This window comes from Lytechinus variegatus, chromosome 15 (assembly GCF_018143015.1).
Source record: "Lytechinus variegatus isolate NC3 chromosome 15, Lvar_3.0, whole genome shotgun sequence".
Classification (NCBI taxonomy): domain Eukaryota; kingdom Metazoa; phylum Echinodermata; class Echinoidea; order Temnopleuroida; family Toxopneustidae; genus Lytechinus; species Lytechinus variegatus.
The window spans coordinates 5,382,510-5,408,157 of NC_054754.1; the positions used below are offsets into that span (position 1 = coordinate 5,382,510).

Here is a 25,648-nt window from a genome sequence, read left to right on the forward strand (position 1 = left end):
TTACAAAATCGTAATTTATTGAGAAAAATCATCTCCATATGTCTCTATTCTTTAAAACTTACACATATATGGTTATTAGATCAATGTAATTTCAGGTAGTTTTTTTTTCAATCATTTTGTTAAAACCGGAGTGAGATATACACATGTTTAAATGTTGGGGTTTTTTTCAGTGTGCATTTTAGCTTGCATGCAGCTTGAGTGCTGAGATAAGCAAGTGCACCACTCATTTTATAATGAAATACAGTTTTTGGGGAAAAATACCCTTTTTTATCACAGAATGCAAATTTTCATTCCCAGATGTTGGCAGGTCTGATATTATACTGAAATATAGTACTGGGTTGAGAAATTATATCAACTCAGTGTGAATGTTCTGTGTCATTAGAGCTTCACATTATATGTTGTCATTGACATTATCTTCAACTCTTTTGCCTTAATACTTGGTCATATTCAAATTCAGTGTTTGTTTGACTCTGTGGCAATTGTTTTTAATTTTTTCTTCGTTTCTTTTTATCATACCATCTACTGCATTGATCATGATACCATATTCATTTCTAAATCTGTCATATTCAACGGCTCTTATTTTGAAGTTGGGTGTGATTTAATTTGATCTCTGGTCTGAAGTTGTGGTTGTGGTTTAACTATGGATAGCCAATTGTGACATAAATGTTTAACAGTAGAGATTCAATGTAGTGGCTCATTTGACACTTAAATCATTCTTAATTGCCTTAGAAGGACTGATAAGACAGTTGTCTTAAAAAAAAAAAAAAAAAATCAAGTAAAAGCAGAGTAAACATATGAAACCTACAATGTAAACTAAATTTTGACACTTTTGGGCTTCCCGTAATTTTAGCACAGAGTTAGACATGGTCTAGGTTGAACCTGATTTCAGAATACGGGCCTACATGTTTTGGCTTATATTCTTCGCTTTTACACATGAAAATTGTGACTCATCAAATTTGAAAATGAGATTTCTTATATTAGAACTGTATGTAAAGTTGATATACTAGTAATTGAATTTGCATATGAATTACTGTATATTAATTGATCAAGTGAATTTTAAAAAAAAGTAAATGAATTCTTTAAATTCTTGAACTTTCACACTTTTGATATTCCTTCAATTAATGGTTAAATGATGATATGTGTAGTGAATTTTTTAAAAACAATAATTTTAACTATAGTATGTGTTCTAAATTTTTATTCAAGGAGAGAATGAAACCCTCAGAAAAAAAGTTAGCATTGCCATTGGGATGTACATATCATTTGTGATCTCAACAATCAAATGCTGATAAGTGTCTTAATGAATATTTGTTCAATGTATCTCAATCTTTCATTGAATTGTTTCTTTTATTTTTTTTTTTCTGTTTTCACACAACCTAGCTTGTTCCAAGTGTTCAGTTCCATTCTACTTTTACAAGTGTTACATTGTCATAAATGTTATTGTAACATTATATGTACTTTGTCTGCTTTATCTCAAATGACAGTATACTGTAAGATCCCAGGGATACATGTATTTTGTATATGAATTATTAAAAGAATTTTATATTCCAGATGATCTACTTTTTTACTCAAAAAAAGCTTATTGAGATCTGAATAAATGCCTATATATAAAACAGGTGACTATTAAAGAAATCTTTGTTCCTTTTTTTCTGTGTATCAAAATATTGAGGTAATGTATTTATGATAATAATAGTAAATTTGTATACAATGAAGTGTTTATATTGAGCCTACTGCATTTTCAAGAGTTCCCGGTCCCATCTTACAAAGGTGCAGTAGATTCAAATCATTCTCAAGTTGTTATTGATCTAAATCTCTTTACTAGCTTCAGATGTAGGATTTTAAAATCAATTGCAATTTTAGTTTGATTTCGATCTATCACAGATCTTTGTGAGGCAGTACCCAGATATGCTTTTTAATCGCTTAAAGCATGTGTATAGCTTCGGTAAAGGGTCAATAATGTGATTGATAATCAATTACCATCTAATATGACAGTCTTACTGAAGCGTAGAGACCGTTAAATATTTTTCCAACTGCACTTCTCTGAGAAAATTTCAAATATTCGAATCTTGGATATATAGCGCCCTCTCTCGGCGATGCTTGTTTTAAATTAAAAAATGGGCATTCAAGCACTTTTCTTATAAATTTAGTGATTAGATATCAAAAAGTTACAGACAAAGAACATATCTTGAAAGTTTCAGCCCATTCCATGATTTGGAATAGGATTTAATTGAAAGACAAAAACACACAGATATTTTAATTTGATCGGGTGACCCGATCAAGTTAAATTTCCATGTAAAATCGCAAAATTTATCCTGTAAAACACATTTTCATTTCATATCCTCCACATCATAACTGTTATAGGGCATATCCATTCATACTAGCTAGCAATGAATTGGAATAGTGATCGGTGCATTTTGGTGGATTTACCAAAACTATACACAATCTTTTAAAGGTGCAAGTCCACTCCAGAAAAATGTTGAATTCAATGAATGGAGAAAAGTCAAAATAGCATAATGCTGAAAATTTCATCAAAATCGGATAAGAAAGTAATGACATTTTAAAGTTTTGCTCATCTTTAAAAAAACACAGTTATTTGCACAGCTCAGTGATATGCAAATGAGAGAGTTGACGATGCCCCTCACTATTTTTTTTTTATTGTTTGAATTTTATCATATTTCAATTTTACAGATTTGGCAAGTAGGGTCCTCTCATTTGAACCACAAAATGTCAAAACAATGATATGTACACATACATGTTCAGGAAGGAATAAAGCTTTGTTTCAATGAGGGCAAAGTTATACAATTTCATATTCCATGTAATGAAATACAAAAGAAATAGTGAGTGCATGATGTCACCAGTTTCCTCATTTGCATACTGATCTGCAGTGGATGTGAATATAACTATTTTGTGAAATTAAGCAAAAATTCAAAATATAACTTTATTTTACATCCAAATTTGATGAAATTTTCAATCCTGTGTTTCTTTAATTTTTCTCTTTTTATTCAAATCTTCAAATATAAAAAAAAATTGTTAAAATTTATGTTGGGGTAGACTTGTCCTTTAGTAGGGCTGTTATGATACTGCAACAAATAACAAACAAGCTTAATTTAAATTTCCCCCTTTTTTTATTACAGGAAATAAATCATGTACTTAAACAAAATAAAACCAAATAATCTTACATTAATCTCTTGAAGTGTCTGATGTACAATCCAGGGTTATAATCCAATATATATTCCAGGTAGGCTGGGAAGATTCCTTATTGATGATGGCGATGATGAAACTGATGTTGAAGTACGATGAATAATAAGAGTCACTGTAACGAGTTGAAATGTCCGTGAAAACGATGTTGATGATGATTAACAGTCAATTTCAGCAATCCATGGGTTGAAGCCGAGCGTGTTCATTGAACAGGTTGATGATGTTGATGATCTCGATGAGAACTGATAATTTCTCTCTCAAAATAACTGCAAACAGTTCATTGATGGTGGGCAAGTAATTCCACACAATATAGATATTCCAGGCGGAAATAAACTGATATGATCTGGTGAAGTGATCTCATATGATGTGATGTGATCTCCTGCTCTCATATGATGTGATGATATCCTTAAAGAAACTGCAGCTTTATATACCCATTACAGCTATCCTTCTCGAATTCACTATAATGGAAAGTTCTAGCATTGCCTTCCAAAAGAATGTTCTTCCTCTTTCAGGAGCCTTCTTCATTTCTAAAACATTCTTGAATGACCTCATTGAAATCAACAGTGTCAATAACATAGCTAAGCCTATTGTTCATAATCTCTATTCAGAAATAACAATAAAACTCCTTGGCCTTTTAAATAGGCAAGGCCTGCATAATGAAAAGACATTCTGGAACGTTCTTACCAACATGCTGTGGAATGTACTTGATCATTCTATAGGCTATTCTTAAAGAGGAAATAACTAATAGATTAATGTAACTGCTTTCACAATTCTTCTACAATTATTCTTATATGTAACAGGGCAAGTCATTTTTTCTCAAATAGTGATTTAGGATTGCAGTGTGGGTTCACTTGATGAGGTATGAAACTAACATAATTTTTATTAGGGTATCAAATAAGAGAGATGATCAGATAGAATGAGGGGGGAGAAAGAGAAGGGGAGAGAGGGGTGCAGATCATGAGGGAGAAAGGGGTGCGGGGTTGAGGGAGTACTGTGTAATATGTTTTAACAATATCATCTTTTTGTATTTGTTTATAATAATGACAGGGTCCTGAGGAAGACCAGCTTTTAATGTTTGCATTTTGCATATGGGCAATTCCATAAAATAATCAACCTTTTTCTACGTCCGACCCCCATTTTTCTAAAGTTTTACTTCACTTCATATAATTACCTAGTCATGGTCATTTGAGAGCATTACAGACTGTCAAAAGAACAAGAAATCAGAGACGAAAAATTTCATGGAGGTCCCACATATAGGGGGTCGGATGTACATATTTTATGGAATTGCCCATTTTTATATTATGAATCTTGCCATTTGTATCTCATAACATATTCTTATATTTTCATTTGTTCTGTATTTTTTCTGCATCTGATAATGTCCTCTTACTATGTTTTTCATATGTTGTATGTTTTTTTATGCTGATCAGGCCACCCTGTTTAAATATTCAGAAATAAATAAGTGAGTAAATAAAAGTAAAAGTGGAAAGAATGTTTTTATTTAGATGATATATGTAAGGGGGAAAATTGACTCGATTAGGGAACTGTTTTTACGGACAAGTAAAAGAAAAAAAATATTGTGCACTGGTTTGGTCTATTCTTCCTCAGAGTATGAAATGTCCATGCATGTCACCATATAGTGCCCTCACGGTCAGTGTCTTCTAAATTCTCATGCTCAAACAAAGTACGCAAGTCTGAGAATCATCAGTTTTACAGTTATCTTACGAAATCTTGAATTGCGTCAGAGATTGGGATTTTTGTTTATTCCAAATCTTGTTTATTATTCGAGTGAAGTGTGATTACAAGACCTTGCGATGTATAGTCACTCAGTTCCTACAATAGAATTCCAACCTTTCATTGCATAGGCGTACAAAGCCTTTGATTTCCAAAGAAAATCGGTATTGATCGTGATTCATTTGAAGAGACAAAAGAAGCCAAGATACCCACTTTCCGATTCAAAAGTTCCGTTGAAAAGAAATTTTGGTTGAATGAGCAAGCCTGTTCGGTCATTGGTAATCTCCCCGTTTGCACACGATGAATATTCATGACTTGACAACTTTGCTGAAAGGAGATTGGTCATGACGTCACACGGCGATATTTGCATGCATAATTGAGTGTACATCTAGCAACAATACGGAGGACGCCATGTTCAAATTCGGCAACAGGTGAAATGCCCGATCGTTCGGGAATGCGAGAATTGTACGTGGACGTGGGAAAACATGACACCGTGTAAACAGAGAAGATAGTAAATATTGAGCGTTCAGCTGGTTCTATGTTTGGGAAAATGTCATTCTAGGGCAGAAAACATGGATGTATTACAGTATTCCGAACGGCCCATTCATCGAGGCGGGCAAATGCCCGCGAATGGACAAAATTTCGACCCGTCTGTGGCGGCCTTGGTGTCCTCAATGCGGCAAGATTTGGTTCCCGATTCCTCCAGCCCTCTTCCAAATGGATACTCCTCCTTTTCTCCGAATTCCAGTCAAATGGATATTTATTCTCCAGTTTCGCAGGCAGATTTCCGTAGTCCGGTATCTCCAGTGGCCGGTACAGGATATAAAGTGCAAGATGTTTCTTACGATTTTGGGCTGGAAGGCGAGCCAAGCAGCCGAAAACATTCTCCAAATCATGGGAGGACCAGTCCGATGGTCAACGGCCGAGGGTTCATGATTACCGGGACTCCATCGCCGAGGTCCTCCCTTGATGGTACCCATCAGCCCACCGGCAGCCATCAACACCACCACCAGCGAAGTCACCCGCATCACCATCACTTGTCAACCAAGCAGCAGGTAAAGTTAGATGCTGGCCTGTCGGAGATGAGATGTTGTTGTTGTTTTGGTTTTTTAACAGTGCTCTCCTTCAAAAACTTAGAATATATACACCAATAATATTGATAATAATGTTTTTATTGTTATTCTTTCAGATAATATGGCCTTATAAAATAGCTATACATGTATTTTAGGAGATTTGAAGGAAAATTATATCAATGAATGAATGAATAAGTTCTTTTTTTTTTTTTTTGAAAAATTCTAAAATTGTTCTGAAGAGTAGCTTCACCAATCGTTGGTGAAATTTATATGTTTCACTCATGATTAAGTGTTATCCCTTGATTTCCAGGGTGTAATTATTTATTTGATAAATTTCCACATAAAGAAACAAATAATGAATAAACAGTATTTTGGATAATTGTCATTTGACATTGTTGTTACTGTAGTATTACATTGTCATCAGGGATGGATCCAGGATTTTTTGAAAGGGAGACACATTTTCCCAAGGAAAAATGACAAGCAAAAAAAAAAGGGTTACTTTAACCAAAATTTGACAAGGAAAAAAAAGCCTTCACTTTCAAAGGGGAGGGGTACACTTTTATTTTAAAGTGATTGGTTAACACTGGTTTGACTTTTAAAAAATCTGAGCTAGAAGGTCATACTTGTCACCTGTGACTGTGATATATCATAAAAATGATGCCCAGAAAAAATTGCGTTCAAAAATAATTATTAAGTGCTTCAAAAAATTGAAATATAAAGTGACCGGAAACATCATCTTAATTTCATCCCATACACTTAAGTGTACTATTAGGCATCTATAAGACGCCTATTTACAAATTCGGGGTTTGCCTTGTAGTTTTAGCTTTTCATTCCCAATAATGGTTGTTTTCAGGGTTTATTAGTTCTAATACATGCACTTGTACATATATGTTTCATCTTGGTTTGATAATTTTTTAAATCGGCTGCTCACAAAGTTAAACAATACCTTTAAATGCATTTTTACATTAAAAATTTTAATTGTGCCTCTCAAAAGGTGGGGGGGGGGCACAGCCGGATCTGCCAGTGATTGTCATGATTTTCAAGTACAAATATCCAAGGCATTTTTAAATTTGTGATTATAGAAGAAAATAATGGTCTTTTTATAATGCAAATTTGGGATGATCTAGTGTACATATAAATGACAATGTTTGATTATGATGATATGTCGATGGTAATGATGATAATGATGTGATAATGGTGATAGTGATGATGACGGTGATGATGTTGATGATGGTGATGGTGATGATGATGGTGATGATAATGAATGTCAATGTTGATGATGATAATTATTATCTGCATGTATGATGATGATGGAATGGTGATGATGATGATGATGATTACGATGATGATAATGATGATGTCAATGTTCATGGTAATAATTATCTACATGTATGATGATGATGATGATAATGGTGGTGGTGATGATGATAGTAATGATGATGATAATGATCAATGATGATGTCGGTGATGGTGATGATGTTAATGATGGTGGTGATTGTGATGATGATGGTGGTGATGATGATGATGATGATGATGATGATGATGATGATGATGATGATGATGATGATGAACGGCAGCTGGTTGAATGGGTCAACAACTCGTACAATACACAAATGATCAAAATAATGATAATATTTTAATCAGAATCATCAGAAATAATAGATAATGTGCATACATATTGTCCTGTGTTTCACAAAATTGCACTGTTAAAAATGGGGAAAACCTACTGTAGGTCCTATGTACATGTACATTTTTAACTTCATTCTTATTCATGGTCAAATTTCAATTGCATGTGGCCTATAGTAGGCCTACTCACAAAAAAGCTGAAAAGAGAAATGATAGAGTGCAATATATTTAACCTATTAATAGGTACATATAGGCCAGAGAAGTCAGTACATTGTCATTAATTAACCCCAGCAGTGCACTTAACCTTTGTTTGTGATGCCACCGCAGTGATCATAGAGTCGCTAACTAATTCAAATCTCTTCCAAATTAAACTTAGAAAATGAATCAAGAACAATCACTGTTTATTCTTATGATCAAATTCCTTTGTTAGATTTGTCAGTGTAAATAGAAGGACCAATGTGCAAAGTTCACTAGATCTTCACACTGCTTGATGTTCGAACTTGATTCAATTTTAATAGCAGGAAGAATCTGCTTTAAACCTGTACCGGTTCTTCATTTGGCATTTTTGGTTGTATTGGAATTCATATCTCATGCAGGCATTAGGAGTCACACAATCTACATTTTATTGTTTCAACATGAACTTATGGGTTGAACAACCCTCAGTAAATTTTTTTTGAAAAATTGGTGTAAAGCCTATAAACTGGCAAGTTGATTTTATGAAGACTGGTTGTTTTGCATCAAGGAACAATTTGCATTAAAGTTAGAAAGATGGTTGATTTGAAGGAGGAATGTTTGGAAACTAACTGTGATGGAGGAGGCAGTGGACATTGGGAATATTGATTTCGATATTGAAGATTTTATAGAAAATGAGGACAATGATTGTGATCAGTCAGTGTTGGTAAGTCATCAAGGAAAATGGGATTTTTCATTCTTCTTTTTCCGCGGGGGGGGGGGGTAGAAAAGGCAGGTTAAAAGGGAAGTTCACCCTAAAGAAAACTTTGTCAAAAAATAGAAGATTAAGAAAGTAATTAGAATTTCAATTTTGTTATTTGTGACATCTTTAAGGAGCAGCTGAGCTGGCCCGTATGTTATGTAATATAAATTGCATAAATTCTTTAATATTTTAATGGTTTATAATGACTTTTTTTTCCTGTTAGAAGCAGGTGTGAAATAATTTGTGTGTTGATATGTACTGAAGACCTGGCTGTATATGATAAAAACTATTTTCAATTTTCTCAGAAAGTGACATTTTCATTGAATTTTTACCATACGATATCTAGGAAAGCTACTTGCATATCAAATAATTTAAAAGTCTAGTAAATTTTTTATTCTTTTATGAATTTTCCTCAAACCTTCGACAATATTTCTTATTATTTATCTGCTATTTTTATAGTAAGCTTTTGTAAGGGTTAACTTCCTCTTTAAGAGTACATGTATTAGCTTGACTTTTGGTGTTTCACAAAGTAGGTGTACATGTATGATTTAAAAATCATGACTTACAGTACAAGTATGAATCAAAGGTAATAGGTCATGATGATATCAGATACATACGTGTACATAAGGAAGCACTATTTTAAAAAATCACTTAAATGGATGAGTGAGTGGTAATCATTAAAAACACATTTGAAACTTGTGATGGATTGATATAGATTTTGAGTATTAAAAGTTCTAGAACTTTTGAATTAAAATAAATTGAAATAACTGTATATACTGGGTATAGACATGTACAAACTCTTGTCTAAATACATGTATGTTTGTACAACCTATGCAGTGTGTTTAATAATGTTGCTGTTAAAAAATAACCAGATGTTCAGTTGTTCACCCGAAAAATAACTTTACACAAACAATTTTGCTTGAGAAAAGCGGTCCCAAAAGTTCGCAGCATGGGTGCTCCAACTAGAATTGTTGTATTGAAGGCATCTATTGTAAGTGAAACCTACATGTATAGATGGTAATTGCACTAAAATTATTTCAAGAAAATGATGATGAGGAGGAGGAGGAGGATTATGATGATCAAGGGAAGTTGATGATGATGATGATTATCAGAATAATGATGATAAAAAGATGATGAGGAGGAGGAGGATGATGGTGATGGTGATGATGATGATTATGAGAATGATGATGATAATCATCCATGAGAAGGAAAAGGAGCTAGATGAAGGATGATGATGATGATGAGAATGATGATAATGATCCATGAGAAAGAAAAGGAGCTAGATGAAGGATGATGACGATGATGATGGCCATGATTGTGGTGGTGATGATGAAGATCAGTGATGATGATGATGACGATGGTCATAATGATGATGGTGACGATGATCATAATGATGATGGTGGGGATGATGATGATGATGATAATTATCCATGAGGAGGAAAAGGAGCTAGATGAAGGATGATGACGATGATGATGGCCATGATTATGGTGGTGATGATGAAGATCAGTGATGATGATGATGATAATTATCCATGAGGAGGAAAAAGAGCTAGATTAAGGATGATGATGATGATGGCAATGAGGAGGTTAAAGATAGTGATGGAATGTTTATTTTAGAAATCGTACATGTAAAGATAGATTGTAAATATTAATCAATGATAGACTTTAAAACTCATTCAAGACCCGTTTTTATGCTAGTGTCATTCAGAGTGTCTGTAATTTAACTTCATTGTACTGTACATGTATCTCTTTGATTAGTGATGTACACCTATTTTCATTTTGAAAAGTGAAAGAGTGTTTAATCCTTACTGGTACACAGTAGACTCTCTGAATATTTTGGTCCAAGTACACTGTAGTTGTCAAGACTCGGTGATGATTATTCTATCATTTTGTTTTTGACATTCGCTTGAATATATAATGAAAGGAATTTATTGATATTTTAAAGCTGGTTTTAAGTTTAACTAATTATAAAAAAATATAAATTTTCAGAGTTTTTAGTTTATTGTCAGATATTCATAAGTTATGAGCAGATTTACGATAAAAATACAAAATCAAATTAAGTTTGTTCCTGACTTTTTGAAAGTGCATGTATATTTATAATGTATCTTTTTGTACAACTTCTCAAACATCAATATACATGAAGGCTGCAATTTCAGGATACAATATCTGCTTGCGATTATCATTTGCTAAATAGTAACCAAACTGTAAGATACATGTACATGTACTAGTCTACACATATACGTACATGTTTTAAGGGCTATTCTTCTCTTTTATGAAAATGATAGCATGACAGAATATAATCTTGCTAAAAATACAAAGTTCTTTTGATATGAAGAAAGAAAACAACAGCAATGCAACAATATAAACAATTACATGTAATACGTTACAAAGAAAAAAAAACTGATAGTGGAACAGGTGCATTACCTACAGGTGGGGAACTTGTAAGTTGTTTCAATATTTCACAAGATGTTCTACAATTTTCCATGGAAACTTTGATCCTTGGATGAGCTGCAATCTGCTGTAGGCGTGCTAGTCAAGTATAGTATTTTAAAACAATAAAGATATGCAATGTACATTTTGATACATAATGTACTGTATATCTCATTTGCATTATGATAAAGTGCAACTTATGATATTGTTTTTCTTTATCATTTACAGGGGGATGGTGGGTTGATCAACAACAACAACAACAGCTATGTGACATACAACGGCAGTCGTGAGTACAGCCACCATACTCACCCATCCAACATGGCGCCTCAGAATGGCTACGTGAGTCCCCCACCACAGAGCTACCATCCTGTGACGACGTATTACGAGGAAATCCAATTTGGCACGAGCGGAACAGTGGGTAGCGATGGTGTTGTTCTTACTCCCGCACAGCTCTGCCATAGTGCTGTAGCACAGAATGGGGTCAGTGCACCTGATAACGTTGGCACTACTGCAATACAGCCCAAACCACCTTCAAGTCTGAAGCCGCGTGGTTCGCGGACGCGAAGGAGCCTTCGACGTGCAGCGGACATGCTCTTGAACCGAAGTCGCCAGAGTCTGTCCGATACAGAAGGCAAGGGTAGTAAAGTCATGACTCCAGTCCCGCCACCAACGGCATCGCCAAGAACTCGGCATTCACCCGCTGATATGCCAGGCAGCGAAGACAACCGGGCGCCCTCGGTCCGCGAGAGGCTCCAGAAGAACCGTGCCCGCATGGGTGAACTCTTACGATCGCCGAGCCTCTCAAAGTGGCGGCGAGGGAGCAAAGAGAATCTCGACCTTACAGACAGCCAACCCAATACAGGGTCACCGTCGTCAAACACAACAAGTCCTGCGTACGTCCCTAACCGCAGGTACAGGAGTGCCGAGAACCTGAACACGTCGTCGTATACGTCATACGAGACTCCGGATCCCTATCTGGACAGTCGGACTGATGGGAGCTACCTTGATAGCTCTGATGGTATGTCCACAAGGTCTGTGGAATCTACACCTTCCGATTATCCACTCAGACATCAAGAAAGGAGACACTCTTCTGGACATACTCATCACCGGACAAGGAGTAAAGAAAACCATAGAGGTGGGTATCTTTCTCAAGACCCCCCCCCCCTACTCTGACCCCTTCTGAAAAAAAAATTATCTTTGCTTATCACAAGATTCTGGGGGCATGTAAACTACCTTTTTCAATTTTCAATCTCGAACAACAAAAAATAATGTCACAATTTGTGTGACAGGTACGCATGTATGTCTTCATTTGTGAAGAGTTGGAGCCATCAATGATTGTAATCTTTACCGAATGAAAAGCTCGAAAGATTACAGCGAACTTTGCATAATCTCGTCTTACAATATGTTCCCTTTAGAAGGTTATACTACAATAAGATGTTCGATGGTATAGTAATCAGCTTACACATGTAGTCGGGACAAACTGAACACTGGAATTAAGAAAGACCAGTGCTGTTCTGATAATCAATTGTAATTCAGTGAAACCTGTATGCTGTAACCCCCCCCCCCCTCCAAAAGAAAAAAAGACTGTTATGAACAGTCAAGGAGTTGGAACAGGTTTCCCCTGTATTAAAAGGTTCCTGTTTATATTTCAATAGGGAATATTAATCAAGGAAAACTTAACTGCTTGGCACATTTCATTAAGACTTACAAACTTTTTTCATTCAATAACTACCATAGAAACCTTGATTGTAATTGGCTGCTGAGCCCTTTTACCATGGTTGTTGCTATAATATAGGGCAAGTCCAAGAAAAGGTCACCCTAGAAGGCAAAATTTCATCCTTAATTTAAGAAGTTATCTTTGGTGGGGTAAGAAAGCCCAAATGTTGAATTTTAAAATTTCATTAAGAAAAATTTGATAATATGCATATTTATGTTAATTTGGGGCACCTAATTTGCATAATTGGTAAAATGGGCGTTACGTATGGGACAATTATAAAAACTCATAGAAAATAAACAGAAAACTTGTGAGATTTAGTCATAGGTGGGACATGGACCCCCTAACATCTTATTACTTTTGGGGAAAAAAAAGTTGTGTCATCTAATTAATTATGCAAATTAGGTCTTGTCCAAGGATGGAATGTCCCATACGTAACATTTTGACGATGTTTTTTAAAGTTATTTCTCATAATACAATACTTATATCATTGCTTCTCTGGGAAGTTCTAATTTATGAAGTATGAAAATGTTATACCCCAAAAAGTTTCAAAAATAGACTTTTCCTTTTAATTAAAAGTTAATTAAAAAATTGTTACGTATGGGACAACATGTTACGTATGGGACATTTACACACAATGTCAATGGGGAGATTTGTGTACAAAGTGAATGGAGAAAAACAAATTTCAAGAGTGCTCTAAAAAGTGATTATTTACCTTTTCTTAAGTTTTTAAAGACTGATCTGTTATGAATACTGACTACTGAAAACAATTAAAGCAAAAAAATTGTGAAAATGGAAAAATATGAATAAAATGAAAAACAATAGAAAAACATAAGAAATTCATGAAACCATGAAAAACAAGAAAAAAAATATTGAAATGGCTAATTTCCTCTTCAGTCATATCAGATATGTCTCAATAGAACATTTTAAAAGACAGACACTCTTGTTATTTCCATATTTTAAATTATTTCAATTTTTTTAATTATGGTGAAAATTGTGTACGTTCTCTATGGGGACAAAATGTCCCATACGTAACTGTCCCATACGTAACATGTCATTAATTTGTTTAATTAGAGTCTGTAATTAGAGGGATTTGGCTTATGACATGAAACTTGTCTTAGATATACTAGAGTATTGTGACTTCTATCACAATAAGTTAAAAGTTGTCAAATGAAATACTTTCAGAGAATTCTCAACTTGAAAAAAATGTTTCAAAAGTTGTCTTTTTTCTGCGTCCCATACGTAACAGCCTATCTTTTCTCTCTAAAAGGTCAAGGTCAAGGTCAAATGTCACAATTTTTTGCATGATTATTCTTCTCCTAGATGTCTACCATCATGAGGGTATTCAATCTAATCAAAGTCAATTAACACTATTTTTCAGGTCATTAAAGCCTCTGAAATGTCCCATACGTAACGCGCGCGAATTCTTGGACTTGCCCTATAATGGCAAAGATACAATGTTAGTTGTAACTCTTTATGAAACTGGCGCAAGTCGAGTGCCCCCTTGGACCAGTTTCATAAAACCTGTTATAACCGTTTCAAAGCTTCTGAAATCATTCAACTTGATTGGCTGTGAGTGAACTTGTTACGCATTTGTTATTATGACCCTGGTCTTTGTATACAGATAGCATTTTAAGTTATCACTTATTATTATTTTTAGGGGAAATGACATCAATCAGACACTATGGGATCAATCTATACCTTTATGTAGATCCCATACTATGAAATTTCCTGAAAGAACAATGTAGACCATGACCAATAAGTTCCCATGTCTGTATATTTGGACCTGCAAGTCTGTCGGCACATACAGAAGAAGAAGACTACTTTCAGTACTAACATCAATCATACACTATTACCATGCTATTACTATTCAGTACATCCATGGATCGGTTAATACCTGACAACATTTGCTCCGGCGACAATTGCTCCGCTCTAAATTCCACACACTAAACAGGGTTCCCACATAATTCATGGAAAATCCTGGAAAAATTTGTGAACATGGAAAGTTAGGGAATTGAAAAATTTGTGAAAAGTCATTGAAATGCCATTTACCTCTTGGCAGTGGTAGCTTCCCAGTTTGTTGTGTCTCTTACTCTGTAATCATACTCTGCTATCATAATTGGTGTTCATGATTTCCATTTTCCCAAGTTCTCTGACATCCCAAATTCTACATAATGCCCAGGACGTCAAGGGATATCATGGAATTAAGCAGCAATTAAGTTATGGAAAAGTCATGGAATTCTGTTTTCAAAGTTCTGTGGGAACCCTGACTAATCGAATGACCAACTTCAACTCTGGGTTTAAGACTATATTCAACTACCCTAAACCCAATCCTACATGTATCTCTAACCATACATCTTATACAAAATTAAACCTGGAGCAATTGTCGCAGGAATAAATGTTGTGTCTCCCTATAGATCGTGCATTATTACTGTTCAGTACTCAAGAAGAGTACTATTAAGAAGTTCGGCCAGACTTTTAATCTGCTTTGCTCTGTGCCAGTTGTATTTAGGCAAATTTTGCAACCTATTTTCCCCTCCTCTCCATATGACCTACCTTCCTGTCTCTAATTCAGACGTAATCTCTTTTAACTTCCCTTTAAATACCCCTCATTCTTTACTGGATTGTAAATTCTACCCTGAATCATGCTTCTGCATTTTTTTTTAATAAAACCATACATGTACAAATGTAATTGTTTTGTTTAAAAATCTTTTCTAATGCTTCATTTTTCATTAAATATTCCAAGACTTTTACAACAAGAGGCAGAAATACTGACAAAGATATAAATTTTAGTAATTTTTGTGTATACTATTACATGGTATATTGATAAACTTTTCCTCAGAATTGAAAAACACAAGATTCTAAAATTATAGTATATGTGCAGTATCTTGAAAACCAACCCTTGCATGTATCACTAATCTTTGAATCAATAGTGGGCCCACCGTTTTTTTTTTAGTAATTTTAGTAATTTTTCGACAATACGGTCATTAATCACAATTTTCGGGAGCATGCTCCATCAAAACATCTGTGGAAAGGAGCACAAACTTAACATTGTTATTTTTGGTCACCATAACCTTTCATAGGGGGTGTTGCAAGAAAATATTTGCGATCAATTGCAAATATTCTTTTGCAATTTTACAACTGATAGATCAATGTTAGCTGCAGCAAATCAGATTAAACGTCTTGTTTCAAGGAGCAAATTAGCAATCAATCACTAATTTGCACTTAACTGCAAGACATGATTAATTTAGGGACCGGAAATTTACTTGCAATTGATTGCAAGTTTCTTGCAACACCCCAATAGACTTGAAGATGTGTCTGGCGATCCGATCAGAATTAATTGATAATGAATTTTTTACATGTATAGTGCTTTAGTTTGCCTCTCAGCAGTGCATTTGATAACTCCAGCTTGAAGAGAGCGTCGTACCTGTAGGCTTTTAAAGGACAAGTCCACCCCAACAAAAACTTGATTGGAATCAATAGAGAAAAATCAGACAAGCACAATGCTGAAGATTTCATCAAAATCGGATGTAAAATAAGAAAGTTATGACATTTCAAAGTTTCGCTTATTTTTAACAAAATAGTTATATGAACGAGCCAGCTACATCAAAATGAGAGAGTCGATGATGTCATTCACTCACTATTTCTTTTGTTTTTTATTGTTTGAAATATGAAATATTTTGATTTTCTCGTCATTGTCATGTGATGAAGTTTCATTCCTCCCTGAACACGTGGAATTCCATTATTTTAACATTTTGTGCTTCAGGCAAGGAGGTCCTAATCGTCAAATTCGTAAAAATTGAAATATTGTATAATTCAAACAATAAAAAACAAAAGAAATAGTGAGTGAGTGACATCATCAACTCTCTCATTTGGATGTAACTGGCTCGTTCATATAACTACATGTATTTTGTTAAAAATAAGCGAAACTTTGAAATGTCATAACTTTCTTATTTTACATCCGATTTTGATGAAATCTTCAGCATTGTGCTTGTCTGATTTTTCTCTATAGATTCAAATCAACATTTTTCTGAGGTGGACTTGACCTTTAAAGGTGGCAGTGCATTTATAGTGTGCAGGCACATTTGTATAGTGCAGAGTCTTAGTGAGACTGGGTTCGCTATGTACTGTGGCTGGCTCTACGGAGTCTTTGGAGTGTTGTCCTTACTCTAGTTTAGACCTGTTATAGGTTGAAATATGAGTATGTTCTAGCAGACTAGCAGAGCAATTCTTAATGTTGGGTTTAGTACAGCCCACCTCCTACACCTCGCGCAAATCGTACTCTAAACACGTAGTGTTGACTCTTGGAGCGAAAAGTACATCCTGTATTTAAAAAACAATTTAATCTTAATCTTTTTATACCATTGCAAATTTGACACTAAACATGTGGCTTCCTAGTGAAAATATATACCCTTTTTTTATTATTTTAGCGTTTTTGACACCCTAATTACGTACGTAACGTGCCCTATCTTGAAAAATACATTATTTTATGTGCTTTTTGGTCGCGCATGGTATCCACTCGTCATTGTAAGTGGCCCCGGGGTAGCTGATAAAGTGCAACCGGGTTGAGGGCAGCACAATTATTACTGCTTTGTTGTTGTTTTCTGGAAGATTTAGAAAACGTGATTGAATATTGAGCAAATATTGTAGGAATTTGATTTTAAAAAAACCAAGGTAAAAGTAATAGATATTTGCTGCTGAAACCGATTCTCCCTCAGTAGTTACAAGCCATACTGCTGTTATGTGCGCTTCGTATTGTCTGGCAATATTGAAGTGCAGACAATCTTAAAAATGCTCTAATTTGTTAAACAGTATAACTTCCTTCCTTATCCCCTCTTTTCCCCTCATAGTGGTAATTGAAAGATATGATTGAGATCCATTAGTACGGACAGATTAATTTCCTGTTCTACCCTTGGCATTTAAATCACATGGAACTGTGTAAAGCTAGAGAGATTCTCCAGTCTGTACAAACAAATGAACATATATCTGCAGACATGACATCCAATCATTTGTATTTTTTGACTCGTACTCCAAGGGGCTGTTTCATATAAAGCTGTTCGTAAGTTACACATGACTTGAACACACAACCTGTGACATGTTCTTGTGCTTGAGGATACATGTATATGAGCTGACATACATGTACCATCTCCTGGGGGCCGTTTCATAAAGCTGTTTGTAAGTTAAGAGCGACTTTAAGAATGACTGGTGATCCTTACTTACGCGCTAAACCATCTCCAGTGAACATACCATTTACCACAAGAAAGGATCACCAGTTGTTCTTAAAGTCGCTCTTAACTTACGAACAGCTTTATGAAACACCCACCAGGAGCTGTTTCATTATAAGCAATTTACAAGTAACTTTACAAATGACTGGTGATCCTTTCTTGAGCCTCTGAAAATCTGGTGTATATCATTCACATACCACAAGAAAGGGTCAGCAGCCGTTCTTAAAGTCACTTGTTACTTTAAATAGCTTAATAAAACATCCATCAGAACATATTCCAGTCGGGCGGAAAGTCACGCATTTAACTTTACAAACTGCTATTTGAAACACCGCCCTGATACTCGAAAGCACGTGGACATCAATAAGGAAACCTGGCCAGGATATTGGCATTTTCTTGAATTCAGGAACTTCATCCATTCCCTTTTTGGTGTTTATGGCATCTTGGCACAAAACTCCTCTAAATAGCTTAACTGTTAACAGCCACATTTTTTTTTGTTAATGCATGGAAGACATTCTGCTCCTGTGGTTTGGAATAGTATAGTGCTGAAAGGTTGCGAGACATGTGGCAGTATGAATTGCTGTTATCCTTGCCTGTACTATGTCTATGCAACAGTGTCTGTGAATAAAGTGGTGAAAGTAGGATTGTCAAAGGTACATATTTTCTGGATACTCAACTCTGACCATGCCTGAATTGATGAAATGTATATCTTTCGAGATGAGAAGTGAAAATGGTGGTAGGTACACATAGATATGATTATGATATTTTGTGTGTCTTGTATACCCTTATTTTGTCCCCCCCCCCTTCCGTTTCCTTTCTGTTCTTTCTTCTAGTAAAGATTTTTTTCTCTTTATTGTACTGTTTTATTTTTTGTTATAAAACAAATAATGCACAGATTTACATGGAAGTTTATGATGTAAGTGGCCATGCAGGTATTCACTGGTATATTACTATTTTGTGCAAAACAGTCTGCAATCCTTATGCTTCTTGTACCATTGTACCCATGATAGTTTTTGTTTGCCACTACATTAATTAATACACGCACTACTTCACATAATCCGTGTACTATTAGTTTATGGAAAATGTCAAGTCTGTAGTGTAGTGTGTGAGACCTTCTTGTCCTTCATTCTGTATGTACAGCTAGGATTGAAACAATCTTTTACAGTCCATCATTCTAATTTCTTTTTCAGCTTATCTAGTTACGTCATCAACTTTATTCTTCTCTCATAATTTCCTTTATCCCTCATTCTGAATCTTTTTTTTACACCCCTCCTCCTATACTGAAGACAATAACTGTTTAGGGTTATTAAAGTGGGTTTGGAATATTTTCACCTCAAGTTCTTTGAACAGGGTCACTCAAGGGAATCCCCCGCTCTCTCACGTTTAGAAAGTGAAAGACTCTCAGAATAAAACTCTGTAGTACAATACCGAAGCGAAGAAGGAGTTGTACCTTCCACGCTTACTTGGATTTGAGATATGTTTGGAGCACAGAATTTGATGATATCCGTGAATGGATACTCAGTTTGCAGTTGAGTCGATGTGTTCCATCATTTTGCATACAAAGATACATCTTCAGGCGGCAATGGATCTTTCCACCAGATGCCTTCATGTTTGATTTTCATGGATATATTTTTGGAATAGTCATTTTTACAACACACCTTGTACATGTACTCATCCATGTAGTAGAGGCTGTTTAGTTTCTCCTGAAATCCAGAGGACAGACAGCTTGGAATCCTTTCAGAGGGACTTAATATCAACTGTAGGCCTATATTATGGTCACTGTCACAAACAATGCCTCACGTCAAATCTGCCATCAAATCATGTTCTCGTGTAACTACATGTATATACTCAAACCAGGGAGGTCTCGCCAGATATGATCCATTTTCCATTTTGACTGAAATAATTTCTAGCTGTGCTACATTGTCATTTAGCATTTAGCAGTTTCCGTTGAACAGATTTTACTCAAGAAGTGTTCCAATTACTGCCTTTTGATGTACAGTATACATATGGAAAGTAGTACCACGTAAAACCTTGAAAATGGAGAAACCTTGATCGCACTACACTGTACTTGGAAATCTGAAGAGGCCGTTTTATTTCAAGTGTTATCGGCATCCTGTTACATTTTCATATCGCTCTCCATGGTTTCACCAATCGGATAATTGAATTTCCTTCCTTATTATGGTCATAAGAACATGTATGTTTGTGCAAGGTATATGATTAGCTGACTGTTGCCTGCCTTTTGATGAAACCTTGAGAGATATGACAGGGCTTGGTGAGGGACTTCAAGTATGGACGTTTATGTTGTGATGCAGTTTCAGAGTTGAGAATTGCGGGGCGGTGCTTCGTTGATTATGTCCTGGTGATGGTTGCAAGTCTGGAAGGAAGGCTGTTTTCTGTTTGCGCCCAAAAAATTCTGAGATGAGATTGAGGAGTTGGTTTCAAATGGGTAAGCTATAATTGAGTATTGTAGACTGAAACAATAAAGCATGACACATTACATTGAAATCTGCTGATGGTTAATATAGATATATGGCATTCAAAGATTTTCCAATATTTGGCAAACAATTCCCTCTATATCTTCATGAATATGCAATGTTAAAGAGAGCCGGTGACAATTTGTATACCCTCAGTAAAAATATGAATTAAGGGGAAGTTCACCCTGAAAACAGTTGTAAAATAACAGAAAAAATATTGTTGAACGTTTGAGGAAAACTCCTTCAAAGAATAAAGTTGTTACTTCCTCTTGTTTAATATGGGCTAGACTTGACCTTTAATATGATCACATTGGAAATGCCATCTGTTAAGTAAATGTGGGTTTTGTAAGGATAGTAGGCTCTGGCTGTTTGTTTATACCTGTAGGTAACTATTAGTTTATGATGTTATAAAGGTGGTAAGGTGGTGTTGTCTTTGTTCGAAGAATTGCACTTAGTCATCCTTCTTTGACCACTTACATGCTTTTCACACTTCCTTTCCTTGACATACTATCCTTAACCCCATCCTATCTTTTTTCTACTCAAACTGTTTTTCTTAACCCCACCGCTAATTGCTTAAGTTAATGTCTTATAACCCCGGACTATCACACAGCTAATGATTTTTATTGATGATTTTACCATACAGAGCGCGATAAACGTGCCATTTCAACTTCTGTGATTGGCTGATGCATAGCCCCACTTTTCCTTACCATGTAACGTTTCACACTGCATCTCTTAGCACTGCAAATATGGTGCTAGCACTGCAATGAGCCGGCTAACACTGCTTTTTGGCTGGGCCAGATAGTACTGTGCTATTGACCGTGCTAGCCCACTTTGCTAAAACATAGTGTGAAAATTAAATGGCTAAAGCTTATTCCCAGGATATTGGTAGGGCCAAGATCCCCCCCCCCCCCTTAACCCCACCAATTTCCCCGGGTAAAGGAAAAAAGGTGCAGTGTGAAAAGCATATTAATTAGATCTACGTAATGTATCTACTGTACGTCCTTAAGCAGCACTGTGTAGTATCACTGAAAAACAAAACACAACCAGGGCCCTGTAACACAAAGTCTAGCAATTGATTGTAGACCTCATTTTTTGATTGATTGCATTGATTATTGTGTATGATCAATATCAGCATTATGATCGATTACTCAGCTTTATGTTACACGGACTAGGGTTGAAGATACATGACCCTGTCTTAATGGAGAAACTAACATCAGGGGTCTGTTACACAAAGCCTAATGATTGATCATGGGACTGATATCTAGGATTGATCGCATTGATTATTGTGTATGATCAATCGTAGATATTAGCCTTATATTGCTAAGCTTTTTGTTACGGGGTCCCGGGATGAAGATACGTGACCCTGTTTTAATGGAGAAACTTACATCAGGGCCCTGTAGCAGAAAAGCTTAGTGATTGATCATGGGCTGATTCCTGTGATTAATTGCATTGATTATTGTGTATGGATCAATCATAGATATCAGCCTTCTGATCAGTAACAAAGCTTTGTTATGGGATCCAGGGTTAAAGATACATGACCGTCTTCATGGAGAAACTCACATCAGGGATCATAAGACTGATTTCTATGATTTTCTGCATTGATTAATGTGTATGAACAATCGAACGGTTCAGCCCCAAAGTCAATCACTAAGCTTTTTGATACAGGGCACAGAATACTGTGAATTTAATAGGAATTCTTTGTTCGTTCATTACATTGGTCACTTTAACTATGAGTCAATAAAGGTTAGATTTTATTGTAGCCTTTTGCCTTTATTATCTTGGTGTCCAAATAAATAAAGTCTGATTTAGAGGTACGACTCTGCATTAAAACAAAAGATTTTCAATTGCACCTTACATATGTTTTATTTGCTTCAAGTTCAATGTCAACTTCAAGTCTCGGGGGAAGGAGAGGATTCAATTGTTCCAGCACATGAATGATATGATCTGTAACATGATGTTAACCTTCTTGGTATGTTACATGTTGTCTGGATGTCCATGTAGTACAGTGTAATTAACTTTTTTGTTGAAGAGGATTATTACGAAAAACAAGTAAAGCAAGACCGGAGTTGCTTGTTACTTGTGAACAGCTCTTTGAATCCCCCACCAAGTACAGATAAAGAATCCCTTTAGCTCACCCAGAAGAAAAGCTTTTTTAAGATGAAATTGAAGATGAATTTTGCCAAGATAACTGTAGTTTATACTTTAATTTGTAAATTATCTACTTTATTTTCTGTGATTTTAATCCTAAACCACATTGCTCATTTTTAATGGACTGCTTGTACATTTACATTTGTGTTAGAATTTTTGACTTTGTCGTCGTTGATTTTCTTTCGGCACTTACACTGTAGTCCAAATCTCTACTCTACTCCAAATGCTACTGATGTAAAAACCATCTTGGCAAATTAACGATCAACGCCAACATCAATAACACAAACAGAAGTCGCGCAATCTGCTGCAACCGTTTATGGGCTCTGGAAAGCTTTGTTTGCCTCCAGATTTTAATTGGAATACCATTTGGTTCTAAACCCTGGTTTGTGCAGATCTACATAGGATGTGTGCAATATACATATGTGCGTTTCTTGTTCAGGGCCAAGGCATCAAATTTGCCCATATTTGTCAGGGCAGCTGATGCCATTTGCTGCAAGATCGTCATCCAGAGAACAGTATCAACGTGCCAGGTTGAGAGAAAAAGGCTTTATGTTTAGAAATCAGGTTTGAAATAAGGCATTGCTGGTGGACTTGTAGCCCAGAGTTTAATACAAGTCCCAGAAATCTTGAGTTTAATTTGTCTCCATATTTTCATGGATTTACTCTGGAATTGGTTGGAAGGAAAAATCGGCCAATCGGTCATGACTCACATAACTGCAAAAGATCTGCCTACCGTACTACGGATGTTCGCAAGTTTATTTGCTTACTATTGTGACAGATGTTTGAATAGCTGAAACCTAGGCTGGGTATACAACTCATTCATAGGGGATGGATTACAAATATTTGCCAACATTGCTCATCAGCAGTTGAAGTTCTGAATTTATTAATTTTGATAACTGAAATGGACCTGATTTGCGGAAAATGTATCTTGCTTTGTGACATCATTGGTATATTAGAGTGCTTTTTCAGCATTCACTGTTACACTGTACTTCATTTTCTTCATACATCTGCTCCTTCCCGCAAATTAAAGTTCTGATCACCTGGTAGGATGTGCTGGAAATTATTATTAAAAAATCACTTATCATTATATCATTGTGATTTTCAAAATCAATTTTTTTTAATCAGTTTTATGTTTTATTTCTGTATTTCTTTTATTTTAATATTTCTAAAAACAATAAAGTAACAAGATAATTAACAAATAAGTAATTTTAGTTTTTATCACAAATTTCAAAAGTAATAAACTATTTATAATATAGAAATTGGCAAAACATTTGATTTTTATTGCTCCACCAGCTTTCTTAATACAGTATTCATGAATACTGACCAACAAAAGGAAATTTAATAGATTGCCCTAATCATAGTCTTTTCCTACTGGTATATTCTCATGAGTAATCATAAAAGGAAACTGATATTATGAAACACTGAATTCTCTGAATAAAGGACCTATGGAGTCTCAGTTATTGATGCATACATCACCAAAGCCTTAATACTCTAAGCATACAATTATGACTGACATTGACAAGTATTCCTATTCAATCCAAATTTCATTCATCTTTCATTTATAGTGAAGCTACTTTTTGTCATCCGTTGTACTCTCTATTGGTGAAAATGATGAGTCGGTGTTGTCGTTGATGGACCATTTCTCACGATTTCAAGGAAATACGCTTCAGGTTTACAAAATGTGTTGAATTGAATTGTGACTTAAATTTGTGTGGATAGAGCAACTTTAAGCACTCTTGGATCATACATGTATGTGAGTGAGCTTGTAACATGATTCTGTATTGAATATCATCGCTCTGCATGAATGTACTCCGACCATAAAGTTCAGCCCCCCAAGTGCGTTTTGAGCCACCACAACAGTCGTCTCTCTTCATCTCTCTCTCTCCGCTTGGGATCACAATGCCGGCTGACTGCGTTATGGAGGTCAAAGGAGGTTGCCATGGCAGTGAAGATATACAATCATAAACAGGCTGGGTTATTAAGCATAGCCGTAATCGTAATCGGCTGGGTGCCGATGACATTGTTTGTGTGTTTGTGTGCTGTTGTAAATAATGCTATTTGTGGGCATGCTGATGATACGCATCTTTTCATTCTAATGATCGTACAGTGCATACGTGGACATGATAACATGGACTTGAACCGAAGATATCACTGCACATATTTGAGCACGCAAAGTCCAAGTGAAGTTACTTGCATAAAACTATGTGCAGAATGTTATTCAGTTTTTTATTTTTTATGAAATTATTGATCCCATTTCAGACTTTGGAGTTTTCTATCGATTCATCATGACCATGCATTGTACTTGTGTACATGTATCTACATGTAAATGATTTATCATAAATAAATAAAACCCTGTCCTGGTCCATTTCTACATATTTTGCAGTCTGTTCAGAGACTGCATGCTCTATTGAATATTTTTTTGAAAGTTCAGATTTTATGGGGCAAAAATAATAATTATGACGATAAAAAATCTCTCGAAATATGTTATTGAGTGTTAAAGCCTTTTTAGTAAAAAAAATGGATCCTATAATACACAAAACTGTTTGAAATCCAGTGATTGATGTAGAAGATAGTTCTCAATTGATGTGTTTTCCTTTCAATATTCCCAAGGAATGTGAATTGGATTTGTGTGCATGATTCCCATGCATATGTTTCAATTATTGAGAATGAATGAATGAAAGAATCAATCATTCAAGACTGATGAATGTTTAAGAGTGATTTGCAAATCAAAAACAAAATCAAATTGTTTATTAAATCATCTTTCATATCCGGGTTCATATCTACACGGGTACATGTACAGTACATGTATAAATGAAATAATAACATTTCCTCTAAGGCGAGTCAAAAACAGCCATTCTATTCATTTTTATTCAAACCACCTACATGTAGCTGGTACAAAAAATGTTAAAACAGCTGTTTTAGACTCACCCCACTGCTGCCATAGGAGAAATGTGACTGAATTATATGTTAAAATCATGAACCTACTGTTCATGTACCAAATTGATGAAATAACCTTGACTTCGAGTAATTCTGGATCCTTTTAGCACAAAAAAATTACATTTTCTAAGCTTTCCCTTACATGTACAAGTAGTTAACTATTA

General features: G+C 35.3%; 1 protein-coding gene across 1 annotated transcript in view; it reads left to right on the top strand.

Moving 5' to 3' along the window:
* The first annotated feature begins 5,173 nt into the window (after nt 1-5,173).
* Nucleotides 5,174-25,648, top strand: part of LOC121428969 (uncharacterized protein KIAA1614-like) — a 79,435-nt gene continuing 58,960 nt past the window's right edge. The window contains exons 1-2 of the mRNA XM_041625863.1: nt 5,174-5,981; nt 11,218-12,124. Of these exons, the coding sequence (XP_041481797.1) occupies nt 5,499-5,981; nt 11,218-12,124 (1,390 nt within the window). The 5' untranslated portion in view covers nt 5,174-5,498. The remainder of the gene's footprint in view (nt 5,982-11,217; nt 12,125-25,648) is intronic.